Here is an 18,872-nt window from a genome sequence, read left to right on the forward strand (position 1 = left end):
CAATTCAGCTGCTACAAAGAAAATCCATCTCTGGGGGGGTTTGGCCCCCTTGTCAGGGTTTCTCAGGAGGGTGCCCTGCTCCATTTCCCAGCAGATATTCCTCTTGCTGCTGTCTCTACTAACTAGTTCAGAGAAAAGCAGGGAAGTCTTGGATTCCAGGAGACCTCATGCCTGAGTAAATTCCAGCACAAGCTGTTTCAGGAGAGGATGTCACAGGCTGATGCTTTGCCCAGGCTGTGGTTGGCCAGGGATGGGCTGCAGCCTCCCTGGAATGCTCCAGGCTTCACACCAGCTTTGGTTAGGCAGCATAAAATTTTATCTGTGTGCCTCAGGGGGTTCCTGTTCTGAAAGCAGAGAAAAAGGGGCCATCAAACTTTTATGGCAGGGAGTAGTTAATTTACATGAGAACCCTTCTTCCATTTCAGAGCATGGAAAATGTTTTTATAGTAGCTGTGCATGATGTCTATTTCAATTCTTCTACATCAATAACCATCTTTTCAGGACTGAATTTATTCATGAAAACTCAGCAAATTTTTCCAAGAAGCATGAGCTGCTGGAGAAACTAAAGATGATGATCTATTAATTGTGCATTTTAAAAAAACAACTGTTCTTTAAAAACTGACTGTATTTGAGAACCTTGTGCTCTGTGCTCTGAATGGAGTTGCTTTACCCTTAATTTCTTCTGGAATCTCAATGTGCCATGGTCATGTGCTAAGCAGCAGCAGCTGAATGGCTGCATGTGTTCCACACTGTAGCTGTGTCTTAAGCAAACACTTCAGTGAGAAACTGTGAGCAAGGGTTTCCTGCTCATCTTTGCCATTCCATTCATGATTTTAGAGGCCCTAATGTACCCCCCTCATTTGTCTTTTTCAAGCATCAGTGTCCAAGCTGTAACTTAGAAGGCACCCCATGCCCTTGGGGACCTCTGTCACTTTCCTCTGTCCCCTGAAATTTTCTATTGTCTTCTTTTGGGAAAACTCACAGAATGTTAGACTCAGAGTGTAAAACTAGGTGTTTGGAGTGGCATAATCCTTTTTGTCTCAAAGTGAAGAAATGATGGATGCTTCATCCACAAAAAGGACTCTCAGACATGGCCACTGCATGAATAAAATGTCCTTGGAATTAAATATTCTCAATGAACCTCTTAATTTTTCTTTCTTCCTTCCCCCTTTCTTTCTGAAGAAACTCTGCCAGCTTTGCATCTGCCTGGGTGGAGTTCTTTTCCTCATTGCCTGTTTTCCTCATTGCCTGTTTTCCTCATTGCCTGTTTTCCCATTTCTGTCCTGTGCTCTACCCAGGCTTATTCTCCTCAGCATTTCAGTGCACTCATTGCACTGCCCAAACCCTCCCTTGCAGGTGTAATGGCACTGTTCAAACTAATGATAACCATATAGTGAGAACCAGCCACACCCTGTGGCTGCTCTCAGCTGAACTCTCAGCCCAATTGCTTCTCAGAGGTTTGGGATATTGGTGGGTAAACATTTCTGAGTCACAGTGTTTCTGCAGGACAGCTGCCTGGGGAGCAGGAAGGTCCCAGGTTTATGTAATCCCTCAGCCAGGGAGGTCCCTCCAAAGAGCTGTGCATTGCTGGAGATGGATTCAGGCAGGTTTGCTTTCATCTTTCATCTTTCCCCCCACTACTGAAACACAGCAAAGTTTTCCATGTTTAACCATTGGATGGATGTTGGGGGGGAACAAAAGGCAATGTGTTCTTATTGAGTCATTAGTGTCAATTAACCCCAACCCATATCCCACTGTCTGAGGACAGCAGGAGCTCCACTGTGGATTTCCAGTGGTGTCAATCATTATTGCTCCTTGCAAAGGCTGTGCTACAAGATACCCTGTTATTTCTGTGAGGATGTATTATCCCTAAGATAGCAGCAGAATAAAAGCCTGGTTTGGACACAATTTTTCTCTTCCTTCCTGCAGACCTTCACTACAGCCACTGCTTTTCAGGTCACAGTTGTGTTCTTCAGCCTCCTCTGCCCCCATGGTGTCCAAGCAGATCAGACAGACCTCACTGGGCTCCTGCGTGACCCCCTCCAGGGCACTGAAGTGTGCCTCACTTCACTTTCATTTATTTAATTTCCAAACCAAAGGAAACCAAATTAAATTACTGTCATGGTAGTTCTGAGCATGTGTCTCTACACAGAGATGAATGCAGTTGAATTTGTCCACTTGAAATATTAATTCAGAGTAACTCCCCTGTGCCCCCTGTGCCCCCTGTGCAATAGAGCCATCAGTGTCTCCCACAGAGCCAAGATGAATCTTGGCATCTTTCAGGAAATTAGAGAAATAAAAGTACCTGGAGTGAGATTAAGGTCATTTGGCCTCAAAAAGACCCTCTCCATTCATGCTGAGCAGAAGCACAGCTCTGCTGGCCTCTCTGCACAGGCACATTGGAAAGCCCCCTGGAGTGCTGAATTGAGGACAGTTGATCCCTGATGGGTGTCTGTCAACATGAGAGATGATTCTCCCACCTTAAGATGTGTCAGTACCCTAAATGTGAAGGAAACAACATCAATTCTGTAAGGTAATGATTATTTGGCAGCTATAGTGTCCACTGAACTAACGGTGCCCCAGAAAACTTCCCAAAATAATTATGAAGTGAAAGAGCTCTGCACCATGAAAGACAAATTTTCTTGAATGTGGGAGCTGGACAGGTTGAGATTACCCAGACTAGATTGGAATGACTTTCAAAAAAATTTTGAAATCCATCTTTTGTTTTATTTAATTCAGTTTTCTGAACTGAGCCCTGCAGCATTCATTGCCTACCAAAAACGAGTGGGTCACACTCAGTCCTCCTGAAGTGCTGAATCACAACCAGACTGGAGCTGTATGACACAGGCATCTTGTGCCATCAGAGATGCCATGGAGGGCAGCCACCCACAAGGGTTGGTACGTGTAACACAGGATCCCTGACACCTGCCTGTTTCTGGAGCAGGGAAGGGAGACCAAACAGGACGTCCTGAGGCACCACGGGTGGCACTGGTTGCCCCTGTTGAGCTGCTCTGCTTCCTTTGCACCCTTATTTCAGAGTCTGGGTCCTCTCCTGTTTCCAGTTGCTGTCCTGATGAGCGTCCACCTAAACATACCTGGAGCCTTCCTCAGGAAGCTGCTGGAACTGCTTTGTCAGGATAAAGAAATAATTGGGAAAGAAATGAAGAAACTGCTCACCTGGCACCTTCACAGGCCACACAAGGGAACATGTGAGTGGAGAAAAAGTGCTTGAGCTGTGGTTTCATCTGGTTCTGAGCCACCCTGGTGGCTCTGCCTTCCCTGCTGTCCTTTCTCCTATTCCCAACTGCACGATGGCTCTCCCTCCTTTCCTCCTGGCTCCAGACTCTCTGGTTCCTCCTGGAAGACAGTTCCAAATTGTCCACTCCTTCCTGGTTGATAAACTGTCTCAGAGGAGAGTTGCTATAGCTGGTGTAACATATGCATCAGAAAGATGGTTGAGAGCAAAAAGGGGACTGGTAAATGGGAATACTGTCCTCATCCCTTCCCAGCAGCAAAGAGGGGTTAAATTGACTCAGATTGCCATATGAAAACCCATCAATGATAAATGTCTACACTATGGGGTATGAACGTGTCCCTGTGAGTTTTCCTTAGCACTCAGAGCATCTGCGTGAGTAGTCAAGTGCTAAAATAGCCATAAGCCCTAAAAAAATCAATTAAGAAAATACTAACAAAGGTTGAAACCTTTACTATTTCTCTCTATCATAATCTGTTTTTAACTAAGATAGAGAGCAGCTCCTGTTTGGAGAGACATGAGTTAACCTTCCTGGTATAAGACATTCCTCTTGCCAAATAATCAGCCTTTTCTTCCTCATCTACTCCTTAATGCCACTCTTTGGCAACACTTGGACATGGATTGCCAAGCTACTGCACTGAGTACCAAAATGACTACATGTGCAACTGATGCAGATGCAACATATGTACTGACTGCTCAGTGAGACAGGTCCCCTCTTTTTGTGCTAATTTTGTTAATTACAGCAGTTTCTTTATTCTTTAATTTCATGCATTTTTTAATACATGGGAGGTGTTTATTTTTGCAGAAGCATGGCGCACGGTGTGTATATATATATATGTTTTTATATGAGAAATGAAATGATGAGCTGAGTAACACCCTGTGTATTTGTTCAGCAGGATGATGTTCAGTTAGTTTAATTAGGTTAAGCCAGACATTGACTAAACTCTGCCTTGTGCTTTGTCCCAAAGTCTACACTTGTATCACTTCAAGGACTAATGGAAATATTGCATCGGCTGTGTTCCTGTAACACTGTAGAACATCATTTGCCATATGAATAATTTTTAAATGTTATAGTATGCCTGCAAATGCCCCAGGGAAATAGGAAACCAGAATGTTTCCCATACAGCAGCTGCATAAGCTGTAATTCAGAGAAAATGTATGACCAATACCTCTACAGGAAGTTGATTTTATCCTCAATCCATGCTGTAAATCCTGATATGCTCCACACACCATCCCCAGAATACAGGATCACAGGATGGGATCACAGGAGAACTGAGCAAGGGCCTCTGGGTGGGCTCCAGTTCAACCTCCTGCTCAGAGGAGAGGGACCCTGAGAGCTGCTCAGGGCTTGGTCCAACCTGGCTTTGAAAATCTGCCAGGACAGAGATCACACAGACTCTCTGAGCAGGTTGTTCTAATGCTGGGCTGTACTAATAATTGAGATTTTTTTTTTCTTTTTTGTTTGTTTTTGGGATTTTTTTTTTTGTTATATCTGGGACATACAGGGAGCAATAACTTTGAACTCTGGGAAGACCTAAACTAAACAAAATATTTATTGTGCCTATCCACTCCACCAGTCTCTGATATCTTGGAGTTAAACTGCCAAGATTCTGTTGATTTTGTTGGGATATTTGTACACTGGGGAGAAAAGTCTGAGCTGGTAAATCTGGAGGGAGGGTCTCTGCATGCAGAGAAGGAGCAGAAGTTGTGTTAGTGCAGCAAATACCTGGACCACAGGAAGCCCTGTGAAAGGACATATACTTCATAACCCTCCAAAACCCCCATTTTGGAATTGTTGCACCCCAGAACATCAGGCTGTTGTGCCTCTGGAGCTGTTTTATGAGCCTGAACACTGGCTGAGCCAGAGCTGATCCCACCCAACTGCAGCAGCATGGTAGGAGGAGGAAAAAATGTCTCTGTAAAAGAGCACAATGAGCCAAAACCACAGACTTTTGCTAGGCTTCAGTAAGCAGCTAAGAGCACTTTTACACTTCAGTGCTTTGGGAAAGCTTATCTACAATAACCATCCTGAGTATAATTCAGTGTTTGAACAGCCTCACCCTGCCCTGGCGGATCTCTGGGTGGGTTAGTCATAAACACAGGCAGAATCCCTATGGCAGCCAAAGGATGAACACTGGAGTGTCTGGCATGTGTGGGATGAGGTGCTGAAGGCCAGCTTGACAGCAGACAACAGGAAGGTGTAGGAGATGGAAGGAAAAAAGCCCAGGTAATGTCTTTTCTTGGCAGTGAAAATGTCAGACATTGGCAGTTAGAAAAAATAAGGTTTAGGAATACCTAGAGACCTAGAATTTCAACATTAAGGTGCTTGCATGAGTGTTTCATTTAAGTCAGCAAGTTTCATATTATTTTTTTCCTTGTTTGAAAATTTTCAAGGGAAGATCATGAATTCTGCTGAACTACAGATGGGAGGAGATGAATGTCTCTGGCAAGCATAATTTCTCACGTCTTTAGATCTTTTCTTTCTTGTCCACTGTTTTCTAGAATTTTAGTGTCCTCAGGATCACTCTGGTTCACCCTTGGTGTGCATTGATCAGCAGTGCAAGTTAAGAGAACAGAAATGCCTGGGAGCACCCTGGTCCAGGGCTGTGGGGCTTGAATGTGTAAGAGTGGTTTCTGTGTCTGCATCAGCTGGCTTAACATAGCTGGTATCTCTCCCTGCAGTTTTGTGATTCTGCCCTGAAGAAATACTCAGAAACATCACTGCTGTGTTTCATAGGTGGATATATAGGTAGATACATGTATGCATCAGTTTATCCATTGAGATAAACTTTTCATTGCTTTTCATTGCAGTAGGATGCATCTAAAGGCAAAATATGACACCTAAATCTTTCAATACTCAGGTGCACCAGCTGGAAATAATCTTACTTTAGTGAAATTGATCTAATTCATGAGCTGAGGATTAGCTCTAGTTTTAGGTCCTTGTTTTTCATAAGGAAAAGTTACTGGCTTTTTGCTGAAAGAGAACAGAGGAATATGTGGGTGTTTGTGTCTTTGAGAATATGCAAATATATATATGCATCTATCCATGTTTATTCATATGTTTCTATATTTCTGTTAACAGTAAGATTATTTAAATAGGATATCCTGCTTGTAGTGTATAGTCTTGTTTCTACCTTCTTTTGCAGTAGAGCTGAATGTGGATCTAGAAAACAAATTTTGCCTTGGCTTTAGGAGAACAAACCCAGAATTTTTCATGGATTTTGTAGCATCTCTATGGAGTCAGATATGTGGAACTGAGACCAAAGCTTGGCCAAAGTTCTTAGAGAATTTGCCTTAGAATTTTATATAGTTTATATAAATAGCAAATAAATGGTAGTGATTAAATAAATTTAATGTAGTGACAAATTTTAATTTGTGCCTCACCCTAAATTCTAGGACAACTACAAAAGGTTTTTTGTGTGTAAAGAGAAAGTCATGTTTTGCTTTAATGGTTTGTTTCCTTCATTGAAACGACCTAAGAATATTTACTTAAAACTAAACTAGCATTAGCTCTGATAAGATTTATATCAATTTTTCAATTTCTTCTGCTGAAATGTATTTGTTCTGCTGAGATACATATATGTGATTTTAGAGTCCAAGTCGTTTAATATTCTGTAGGACTGATCCTGCAGACAAAGGATATGTCCATCATAGAAGAAAGAATTTCTAGTTATTATCACATAGATATTTATTCTGCATTGCTGTGGAATAGCTTTGAAGTTAACAAAAGGGCTTGTCACAGAAGAAAGGCAAGAGGAGGCTGGGTAGGATTATTAGGATTAATTTTAGGTATTATGTTGTATGCAGGCTGCTTGATGTCCTTGAGGAAAGTATTCCTCCCTAAAACAACTCACATAACCCCACACAAACCCTTGTGGCTAAATGCTCTCTGGAAAAGCCTGTCTGTCTCCCCTGGTCTGCTGGCAGCATCCTGCCTGCTAATGTGCAGTGGGACCAAACCCTGGCTGCCTCCCTCAATCCCAGCAAGGGTGAACATAGTGGGGGCCTTTATTTCAAGTTTGGAGCTTTATTCCTGTTCACCACAGCTCAGCAGCTCTGGTCAGACTGCAGCACAAGGAAAAGCAAAGCAGTTGTGCTAGGCATGAAAAGGTTTTGAAATAGTGGATATGGAAAATTACTTCGGGGATATATATTGCTTTCCTCTTTGAGTCACACAAATACCCTCAGAAAGTTTGCAGCCAACCCAGAGCTGCAGCTGAGTCCCCTGAGGGGAGGGATGCCATCCAGAGGGGCAGGATTGGGGAGTGGGTCTGTGTGAGCTTCATGAAGTTCAAGTGCAAGGTCCTGTGCATGGGCTGGGGCAATCCCCAATATCAGAATTGCTGAATGAGTGGGTTGAGAGCAGCCCTGAAGAGAAAGACTTAGAGATCCTGGTTGGACATATTGCACATGAGCTGGCAATGTGCAGAAAGCCAAGGGTGTCCTGGGCTGCATCAAAGGAAACGTGGCCAGCAGGTGATTGTTCCCCTCTGCTCTGCTCTTGTGAGAGCCCACCTGGAGCCCCTGTCCCCACCACCGTGTCCAGCTCTGAAGCCTTCAACAAGAAAGGCTCTTGGAGAGGGTCCAGAGGAGGCCATGACAGTGATGTGGGGCTGGAGCACCTCTCCTGTGAGGAAAAGATGAGAGAGCTGAGGTTATTCAGCCTGGAGAAGAGAAAGGTCAAGGGAGACCTTATTGCAGCCTCTCAATACACAGAGGACACTTGCAGAAAAACAGAGAAAGACTTTTTAACAGGGTCTGTAGTGGCTGGACAAGGGGCAATGGTTTTAAACTGGAATCCAGTAGGTTTAAGTTGGACATAAAGGAAGAATTTTTTTGATGAGGGCAGTGAGGCACTGGAGCAGGTTGTCAGAGGAGCTGTAGATACTCCAGTCTGGGAAGTGCTCAAGACCAGGTTGGATAGGGCTTGGAGAGACCTGGTCTGGTGAGAAATGTCCCTGTCTGTGGTGGAGGGGTTGGGGTGAACAATTTTGAAAGTTCCCTTTCAACACAAATCAATCTATTATGCTGTGATTCTGTGAATAGAAGATTAATATTTCCTCTGTATGTTTATATACAAAGAGGCATATTAGTGATTCTTCCAGCAATCTTTCTTCATATAACAATCTGTATCTTCTTTGATGTTTGTTTGCTTTTCTTTATTAAATAGTCCAGGTAAAATATGAATGAAATTCGATGCAGACCTGATTCCTCACAAGAGGATCAATTTTTGTGTGGAGACAGGCTCCTTGCTGGACTGCATGGACAGGTATTTTTGACCAGCCATTTCCATCTCTGATACTAACAAGGCTTGTGACATTGCAGTAACTTGGCTGCTTCCAAACATCTTGAGAAATACTGCAATAACCAAAAGAACTTGATTCAACCAAATGTGCTGATTTTTGATAAAGTGTGACTCATACCCCGAACAGCAAACTCCTTTGAGTTCCACCCTGTGAAGGGAGGATCCTCTCAAGGACATTGATGAGATGGGAATATTGACATAGAGATGTTGCTGTAGGCATTAGCAGTGTTCTGGACATTTTATACAGCCTTTATTTAAGCAGCTTCCCTCTAGCAACAGGGAAACAAAGGGGTAATACTGATAAACAATGTTATATTGATGGCTGTGGTAAAAGGTGAGAGAGAAGATATTTGCCCAGAACTCTCAGGCCCTCTCCTTTGAAAGATAAAACTTTCTTGGAATTAAAGGGTGATTTTGTAGAAAATTTGGACTAGTCACACACTTTCTGTTTACAAGTTTGGATTTTCTGGTAGCAAATGGAACCTAAGTTGCTGCAGCACCAGAGAAAACCCATTTCTAGTCCAGTTTAAAGGCATTTTGCAGCATCAGTGCAAAGCACATTGTCCTGGTTTCAGCTGGGATAGAGTTAGTAGCTTGGACAGTGTTGCAAGATCGGAATTTAGGATTGAGACTAATGTTGCTAACACTGATTTAGTTGTTCATGAGAAGTATTTACACTCTGTCAAGGACTGTTCAGCTTCTCACACTGCCATGCCAGTGAGGAGTCTGGAGGTGCACAAAAAGTTGTGAGTAGACACAGCTGGGACAGCTGGCCCCAGCTGATCCAAGGGATATTCCATAGCATATAGATCCAAGGGATATTCCAGTCCATATGGCATCATACTGAACAATATCCTAGGGGAATTGACTGAGTGGTGACCTGCTGCTCAGGGACTGTCTGGGCAGCTGTCAGTGAGTGGTGAGCAAACTGCACTGTGTATAATTTGTTCTGTACATAATAGTAATAATATATTATTATTATTATTGTTATTGTTATTGTTATTATTATTATCATCATCATCATCATCATCATCATTATCATCATTATCATTATTTCTTCCCCATCATTTTTGTCCTATTAAACTTCTCTATCTCAATGAAAGAGTTTTCCCTTTTTCCCCTGTTCTCTCCCCACTCCACTGAGGGGCACTGAGTGAATGGCTGTGTGGTGCTCAGCTGCCTGCCAGGGTAACCCAGACCCCAGTGTAGTGTGGCACTGATCAGCACTGCCAGAGGTTGGTGCTGGGTGGCAGCAGCCCTGTGTCCCACTCAGAGCATTTGGAGGCTCCCTGGGATTTCCACAGGCAGTTATCCTCACACTCTGTAAGTAATTGTTCAAGGTGTTATTGTTTTTCTGTCTGTCATATGACTTGTTCAGGGCTGGAGAATAAAGGAGTTTATTTGGCCTGGCAGGGCACAGGCTGTCCACAGTGAAAATCAAGTCACCTTGCAATGATTGCTGTCTGGACCAGAGCACAATTACTGCAGCAGCTAATCCATAAAATACTCCCTGTAAACCTGGTATCTGTAGAAATGCCGAAGGCAGCATTCACTCTTCTGGTTTTCAAAAGATATGTCTGTTATGAAGGTAATCCTCTAAAATCATACTGAAGATTAATTTGAACGTTTTGCAGAACAGGAGGTTATTCTGGAATATGTGACTGGTAAACTCTTGCATTTTACAGCTCCACTGAGCCAGAAATAAGAGTCCTTTGCACTTTAAGATAAGTGAGATTCATCCTGTTTCAAGAAATGTCAGAATAATAAGCTGCTTGCCTCTTAATCTAGGAGCATCTTTTACATTGGTCAATGATGGTCTTTCCACTTATTTGGACTGGAACTGAAGTAGGGACAATAAGAACAGATTTATAATGGAAGAAGAGATCTAAAAAGAAAAGGGATCTAATGTTGGCAGTGTGGGATCACAGGGACATAGGAAGTGAAAAAGTGTTGTCAGGCCGTAGGCAATGCAAAAATCCTAACTTTAATGTCACACATAGGCATTTGTAAATAGAGAATTGTATTATGTCCTCAAGAATTGTCAGTAGCTTTTGGTAAAACTCTGGGAGGGCAATGTACATTCCTTATCCTCCACGTTTGCCCACCAGGACCCTGATACTGGGTGTCTGTACTTGTCTTGGTAAGGAGAGCTACAGCCTTTCTAAGTTGTACCTGTGCTAGATGTAGTGAATTTAGAGCTGCTTTGTGCTCACAGCTTTCTGTTCATGGAAACCAAATTGCTTGTCCTCCTGAGCAGTGTTTGAACTTCATGTCTGCTTGGTAGAGAATCCCACTGTGTGTGGGGAATAAACTGGGATGCTGACCACTTCCCTCAGCAAACAGTCTGGTTTTGTTCAGAAAGGATTTATTTGGGATTAACACTTCCCACTAGTCGATGGTTATGTTCCAGTGCAGACAATCCACTGATAAAGCAGAAGCATCTTTGCAGATGTCACTGTTCAACTGACATTCACAGTGTACCTTGTGTCATCACTGTAGTGGGATGACCCAGACAGAAGTCTTGGGGCTGTATTGGTGGACTGTGTTTTTGGTCATGAGTCTTAATAGTTGTACTGGGCAGACCCTTGTTTGCCCATCAGAGCATGTGAGAGCTCACAGAGCTGCTGCTGGCACTGACAGGGTTTGGTACAAAATAGGGCAGCCCTAAGTGTGTTTCATACCCATGGCCCAGGCAGCCTTCTGTAACCAGAAATGCAAGGGAGGGAGAGGAATTAAACCCCTATGATTTAACTTATACCTTGACAGGAGACTGACCTCTGACTTGGGATTGACAACCACATCCAAAGATACATAATATTGTGGGCCAAGTGCACCCAGGTGGAATTTGTGATTCCTTTCCTTTTCTAGCGCCACAATAATTTGCTGACAAATCTTGCTAATGGACTTTGGAAAGTCAAAGACTTGGTATATTGTGAGTCCTGTAAAATAACAGTACTGTGTGTGAGTCCTGTAAAATAACAAGCCCCCTGGAGAGAGGATTGCACAGCTGAGCTGCAAAGCCTGGGCTCAGTACTGAGATCTGGCCTGGCCTGGGAAGGGTTGAGGCACTGCCTGTGAGAAATGGCTCAGCAAGGGATGCTTGTCTGCCTGGCTGTACAGAACAAGGCTTGCTCAGGGACAGCTCCTGCCCCAGGCTTGTTTCAACACTAACAGGGCACTAAATCAGGAATCATCACTGCCTATGGGCAGTTTACAGACCCCTCCTGGCTGAGCTGGCACTGAGACTGCTCTGGGACTTGGCTGCTGAGCAGGTTTCTTTTGCAGAGCAGCACAGCCCTGAGTCTGTCACTGATGCTTCATTACTTCTGCAGATACAGAAGTTTTTAAGGCTGCAGGAGCAGAACCAAGGGCACCAGCAGGGTCTGAGTCACTTTGTGCTGCCTGAGCCACACTGCAGCACCTGCTGTACAAGCTGGGAAGGGGAAGGGGAAGCAGGGGTACAGAAACCTGCAGGCAGCTGCTCACCTGCCATGAGCAAAGCTGGGAGTACATTTCAGGGCTCTTGAGTAGCACTCCCTCCACCCTTTTGTATGCCTTTATTTCCCTGAAATAATTTATTTTTGGTAAAGCAAGTGCTAAAAGATTGAGTTAGGGATGGTATCAGAACACTGAGGTCCCCCTGGGCAGGGCACTGAATGTAATACTTCACTTCCACAAGCACATATTCTATTTCTCAAATTTGAGATGTTTTCCTTTACATCAAAGCATCCATCTGTTCAATATTCAGGAAGAAATACACTCACTGAGCATTGTACCACACCAGCCAGATCTTGCAGAGGTCAGCTGGTTCTGACTCTCCATCCCTGTGTGGCCACCTTGCAACCTGCTCCCCAAAGCTGTAGGAAGCACTGGGGAAATGCTCTTGCTGTGGCCCTGTACAGCCACTTCCATATCTGCACTTCTCCTGGCCCTTGGCCAGCTTTGCAGCATCACTTACAAAAGCCAAATTCTGCTCTTTCTACTTGGCTCTATTAAACCTCTTTATTTCTTTTCAGCTGGATCATTAGTTAGATGATTCTGTATTGTTTTTGACATATGCATTCTTCCCTGAAAAATTAGAGAAATCCCATTTATAGGGCTACCCATTCACTGAGAGAACACAGCAAGTTATCAATTTATACCTGCTGAGTGGGAAGCCTATTTAATGTCTTTTTCTAACCAAGTATCACTTCCTCCAAAAGAGGTTGTTCCAATGCCTTGAGGATTCCCTGTCAGCAGATAATTTGTGCTTCTTGTTCTCTGACTTGCCACAAAATGAAGTCCCTGCTTATTGCTGCTTGCATTCGGCAGCAGCACACCCAGTTTGGTCCCATCTGGAGCCATAGAATGGTTTGGGTTGAAAGAGATCTTTAATAGTCATCTGGTCCCAATGCCCTGCCATAGCAGGGACACCTTCAGCTAGATCTGGTTGCTCAGGCACCTGTCCAGCCTGTCCTAGAATGTAGAGATGGGGCATTTACCTCCTGTCCCAGTGGAACAAAGGGCACCAGGTCCCTCAGGGTCTCAAAGGTCATTGAGAGCAATATTCTGCACTCATTTAGGAAACCAAACACAAACCATGTAAACATGGGGATCACTAAGTGCTCAGGGTAGTTGGGAGGAACCACTTTGTCCTCAGATGCACCAGCCCATCTCTAGAAATGCCATGGTTTGATCAGAGCACTTTTCAAACCACTGAAGTCTGACACCTTTCCCACGGGACAGGTAAATCTTTTAAATCCATCAGCTGCAGAGACCACTCAAAGCTGCACAGCTTTATTGATATGGCAGGAATGAGCTGGAAATAGACTCTGTATCCTGACTTTCTTCTCATCCCTGGCCTTCCACTGGAGGCTGGACTTAGCCCAGGTCTGGTCTATTTTTTTTTAATGACAGGAGAGGGGCTGAGTCACTTTTTTAATATATTGACTTATTGAAAACCTCCCCTTATGTAAACTTTCTATTTCTTGACACTCCTGAGTTTGCCAAGTATCCTAGAACTTGGTGTTGGGCACAGCCCCCACCTTGAATTATCAGGGACCTCAGAGAAACACCCACTCTGTAAATACAAGGGAGTTTCTGTTCACCCTCAGATTCATAAAATGAACATGCCAGAACTTTCTGTCCTCCTGTTCCTGTGGCACAGAGCAATCCATCAGGCGCAGGGACTGGTGTCCTGCGGTGCCTGGCTGGTGAGTTGAGGCTCACAGCTGGTGCAGGGCTGTTCCTGCCGGGTGAGAGGGGGAGATGCAAAGCTGGACTTTGAGCATGGTGGGAAAAATATTATTTTAACAAGTATTGCTGAGGTTGGATTTACTAAGGGAGGGGAGAAAAGATGCAAGTTTCAGGAAAGTGTTCCCCCTCAGGGAGTGATTTGTGATGTGCTTTGTGATCTGGGATGGGCAGCTGGTGAAGGCAGGGCTCCTGTGGGGCTCTGCTGCTGCCTCCCTGTATGAACCCCACAGCTGGAAACTGCCCCCTTTGTATTCCACCAATTTTAATAGCTTAAACCCTCTGGTGACATTTCACTTTGGCTACCACCACCCTGAAGCCTGCTCTCCCAACCATGGGGACAGTGGCCCTCACCCAGCACTTCCTGTGTGCCACAGCCACCACCAGGATTATTATGGTGACAAGTTTCACTGTCTTTGATACAATGGCAGGTAAAGACCAGCACCCCACTGTGTTGGGGTCAGATATGGTCACAGAAAGTCTCACAGAGTCTCTGAAAGTCTCTGAGGAAGCCTTGAAGAGATTTTAGTTTCACTAGCAAAGGGTGAGAGGAATGGAATTTCAGTACTGTGCTCATACAGATAGGAAGGATCACATGGTCTGATTTCTCTAATTTATTGTCCAGCTTCTACATGGCACCCATGGCTTTTCTAGTGAGTAGTAATACATGGGAAGGGTAGTTCCTGGAAGAAGGCTCTCCATTGCACCATGTGCTCTGCAAACATGGCCTGATTTCAGAGTGTGTACAGATACACACATGGAGCCTGCTGCTGCCCTACTTGTTCCACAGCAGTTCTGGAAACAAACTTCAGAAAACACGGGCTGAAGCTGCACCTGGAACATGGTCCTTACAGCAACAAGAACAGGCCCTCACAGCCTTTCCTTGCTGTTACAGTGCTCAGTTATAAAACAATCTGTGAGATTTCTTGCCAGCCTTGCCAGTCTGGAGGCACGCACACTGAGGAGCAGTGTACATGTTTACATCCACTCAAAAAAGCCCTGCTGGCAGCTCAAGGCAGGCATCCCATATGGCCTGAAGGCTGATTTGCACCTCTTTACACACTGAATCTTAACTGTTAAACTTCATAAGCCTGAAAACATTTCCTATGGAAAATGAAGCAGTGAAGACAAGCTTGCTCTCTACTTTCTCCTTCAACAAAGTGTGATAGAAGAGAAGAGAAGAGAAGAGAAGAGAAGAGAAGAGAAGAGAAGAGAAGAGAAGAGAAGAGAAGAGAAGAGAAGAGAAGAGAAGAGAAGAGAAGAGAAGAGAAGAGAAGAGAAGAGAAGAGAAGAGAAGAGAAGAGAAGAGAAGAGAAGAGAAGAGAAGAGAATTAAGTCAGGGCAGCTGCTGAATGGTCACCTCAGTTTTTGCCACTCAAATGCTAATTAAGTCCTCAATGCAGAGCCTGCTGAGCAAAGGGGATGCTATTGGATTGTTTCAGGTTTTTTGGGAAGCTTTGTCCAGTCAGAAAATAAAGCTGTTTGAGAACTGGATGGTGTAGGGAGTTTGCAGTCTGCCAGAGAAGCTCTCTGCAGAGGTGAGCAGAGTTTGGCTGCCTGACAGGATGTTGGTGAACAAAACTGATCATCCACTGAGTGTATTGGGTGCCCAGGACTCTCCCTGACAGCTTTCTCCTGCAGAGCTGCCAGTTCTGCGTACTTGGTTGCAATTTCTAGGGTAGGGTACTGAAACCATTCTGAGCAGGTCATGAATCATTTCTCAATTCAGCCCTGCAAGGGAGAATTTCTTTCTTTTTTTAATTTTAGCAGACTGTGAGCGACCCCTCCACTGAAAGGGCTCCCTGATCTCTCCTGGTGTTTAGGATTTTATTTAGGAACAGGGTGCTTTAAAACCTCACTTTGGTGAAAGTGCTCTGGAATGGCTGTGCTGTGTGGGGTGTCCCAGGGACCACAGCATTCTGCTGTCAGTCCAGCCTGCCTGCTCTGGGTGTGCTTTATCTGCTATTATCCATGTTCCTGCTATTATCCATGTTCCTTCCTTAGTGGAGCTCATGCTTTCTAATGAGAAAGTTATTGAGCCTTTTAAAGGAAGTAGATGAGTAAAGCAACAGTGTCTGCCCATGGCATATCCACATCATTACCCCAAACTGGGAAAGACAAGATAGATGAGAAAAAGAAGGAAAAGAAACTGAAGAAGAGTATCCCCAGTGAAAGCCAGCACAAGAACTCAGGGCTAATTGCAAAATTCAGAAGGATGAATGATAAAAAAAAGCATTAATTTTCTGCTCCAGTGGAGAAAAGGGAATTTTGCATATGGTTTTTAAAGATACAGGAGCACATGAGATATCTGATTTAATTACCATTTCTCCTTTGAGTAGAGAAATCACTCAAGTCAAACAAGAGTGTGATGGCTGCTGGTGAAGGGCAGGGCAGCTTCTGGACAGCTAGGCTGGAATCTTCTTGAACAGAAGAAGAGCAAATAAGCCTGACGTTCAGAGGCAGCCATCTCCCCAAATTCCACTGAGAAAAAACAAAAGGAGAGAATTTTGACCCTGGTTGATCATTTGGGTTAAGCTGTCTACTGTAGTTTAATTTCTCTGCATTTTTCACTTCAGCAAAATTACCAAAACCTCATGTGCTATGGGTACTTCATCACTTCATCACATACTTAATGATGTATTGTGGGAATAATGAATTCTTTTGCTGGGGTTCAAATGTTTCATTCCAAAGGTGTCCCTAATGAGATGTTCAGCTCACAGTAATGGAGTGTCCTCTTTAAAGGCCAGCTCCCATCAGACAAGGTTAAGAACAATGTGAAAACTGTCTTTGGGAAGTGCAGAACAAAAGTGGTCTTGTGCCTCTGTAATTTGTTCTCAGCAAGGACTGAAGTAAGTCCAAGAGGAAATGTCAAGGAATCAGATGTACTCACAAGACTGGAGACAAGAGCTGTGACAATATGATGGTTTATTAACCAAGAATAACAGATACTAAGCCTTTGAACTGGGCAGGTTAGAGGAGTAGAAGGGGGAACCACAGTCCAGAGCCTTGTACATTGAGCTGCTATAGAGAGAAGTCAGGCAAGCTATAGGTGGAAAAAGAAAACAGAGAAAAAGAAATTATGTCCTTATTAAAAAAGAAGTGAGTGTGAATACAAGAATACTTAGATAGGCTTGGTTTTTCAGAGTGGTTGCTAAGACTGTCTGAAATCTAAACTTTTCAAGGTGTCCTGGTGAGTGTTGTATTCCTGCTGGCCTCTTAGCTTGGAGCTGCTGTTCAGGAGCAGGGCATGGCTTCCCCAACAGACTGGCTCCTGCAGAGCAAGAGGAGTTCATGTTTGCACTGAGATAAATCTTTGTTCTTGTTCAGTGTTTACCAGATTGACTAACCAGGCACCACATTTGCTACCGGCAAGAAGCAAACTTAAATGCAAATAGAACAAGAGGACACAGCCTCAAATGAGACCAGGGAAGTTTTAGATTGGATATTTAAACATTTTTCTTCACTGAAAGGGTTATCAAGCAGTGAAACAGGCTGCCCAGGAAAGTGGCTGAGTCACCATCCCTGAGGTATTTAAAAATGTAGATGTGGCACTCAGGGACATGGTTTAGTGGTGAGCTTGGCACTCTCAGGTTAATGGTTGGAATTGATGGTCTTAGAGCTCTTCTCCAGCCTGTTGGTTCTATAAGCTTGGAAAGCCCATTCACCATGTAAAAGGTAGAGACTGAAAGAAAAGCAGCAGGATGGAGCCCTCAACAGTGGTATCTCAGTCCCACAGGTATGTCTAATACCCTCAGGAAATTCTTCCAAGCTTTAAATTAAATTCAGCTAATTATAGCTGAAGACTTTCTCTTGAAGGAAGAGAAAATCAGCAAGTCCTTTAATGCTTGTTTTAGCTGCTCCTGGGGGGTGTGATGATTATTCCTGGTAAGAGCTAGTCTATAATGCCTTGTGCTGTCTTTAATAATTTCTAACTGCACAAAGTCATGGGAAGTCTTTCACAGTTCAGCAGATGAGGAATCAAGATCCCTGTAGAGGGAATAAAGAGCTCTAAGAGGTGCAGGAACAAAAGAAAGGACCTCTCTGCATGTAATAACTGTGTTCTTTATTTTGTAGGCCTGTGTTAGTATTTAGTAGATCTGTTCCCCAGCTCTTGTGTATTGACATGAGAAATGTCATTGAATAGAACCACTAATTTGCATCTGTTCAGGATGTGGCTTCCTTGTTGTCCAGAATCATGATGCATAAGGATGCTAAATGTCAATGCAAAGTCCTTGGTTTTCTGCAGGAGGGACAGGGTTTGGAAGAGCCAAGGCTGTGTGTGCCAGGGTGGATGGCCAGTGCTTGCAGACATCCCTGGTGCTGCTCTGGTGCTGCTCTTCTCAGCCTTCTCAGAGTTTGGATTTTAGATCATTTGTAGCAGAACCAGGCACAATTCAAAAGCTCAAATTATAGGTCGCTCAGGATGCATATCAGTATACCTTGTATTTCTTCTTCTGCACCTAGGGAATAATTTTTTTTTAAATAAAAATGCTGAAAAGCATGGAAGCAGCTTTGTCAAACCAGTTTCTGCCTCCCAAGAAGGGCTAAAGGTGGAAAGTTGGAAATACAGTTTATGAAACAGGTATGAGCAAGGCCCTCAGCAGTTTCATACACTTAGGAAGTTTATGAGCTGGATGGATATCAGACCCTCTTCCCACAAACTCTATAAATGTGCCTGAAATCTCCTTGAATTCTCTAACTCAACGGCCTTCTGTGCAATGTCTGATTTATGTGTCTCACTGAAGAATACCTAATTTGTTCACAACCTCATTTGTTTTAAAATTGTTGCCTGATAATGTCATTGAGTGCTGTGGTTTTGTGGTCTGGGTGTGAAACTGAGACACTCCTTCTCTATCCATCTTTCCATGTCACTCATTATTTTATAGCTCACTTCCAAAGAACACTTCAGGTGTGGTTAAACAATATAGTGAACCCTGATGTTTCTCAAAGACATGGGGATCACATGAGACTGATAATTGGGAATGAATTCACCTCCCTGCTCAAGTGTGCTCCAAGAATGGATTTGTTTTTTCACTATCAGCTTTATGCTGGATTAGGTATAATTTTGGCAAAAGCTTATGC

At 43.8% G+C, this 18,872-nt stretch overlaps 1 protein-coding gene across 1 annotated transcript in view; it reads left to right on the top strand.

Moving 5' to 3' along the window:
- The first annotated feature begins 17,491 nt into the window (after positions 1–17,491).
- Positions 17,492–18,872, top strand: part of FER1L6 (fer-1 like family member 6) — a 63,749-nt gene continuing 62,368 nt past the window's right edge. The window contains exon 1 of the mRNA XM_058026643.1: positions 17,492–17,526. Within this exon, the coding sequence (XP_057882626.1) occupies positions 17,492–17,526 (35 nt within the window). The remainder of the gene's footprint in view (positions 17,527–18,872) is intronic.

Source organism: Melospiza georgiana, chromosome 1, assembly GCF_028018845.1.
Source record: "Melospiza georgiana isolate bMelGeo1 chromosome 1, bMelGeo1.pri, whole genome shotgun sequence".
Classification (NCBI taxonomy): domain Eukaryota; kingdom Metazoa; phylum Chordata; class Aves; order Passeriformes; family Passerellidae; genus Melospiza; species Melospiza georgiana.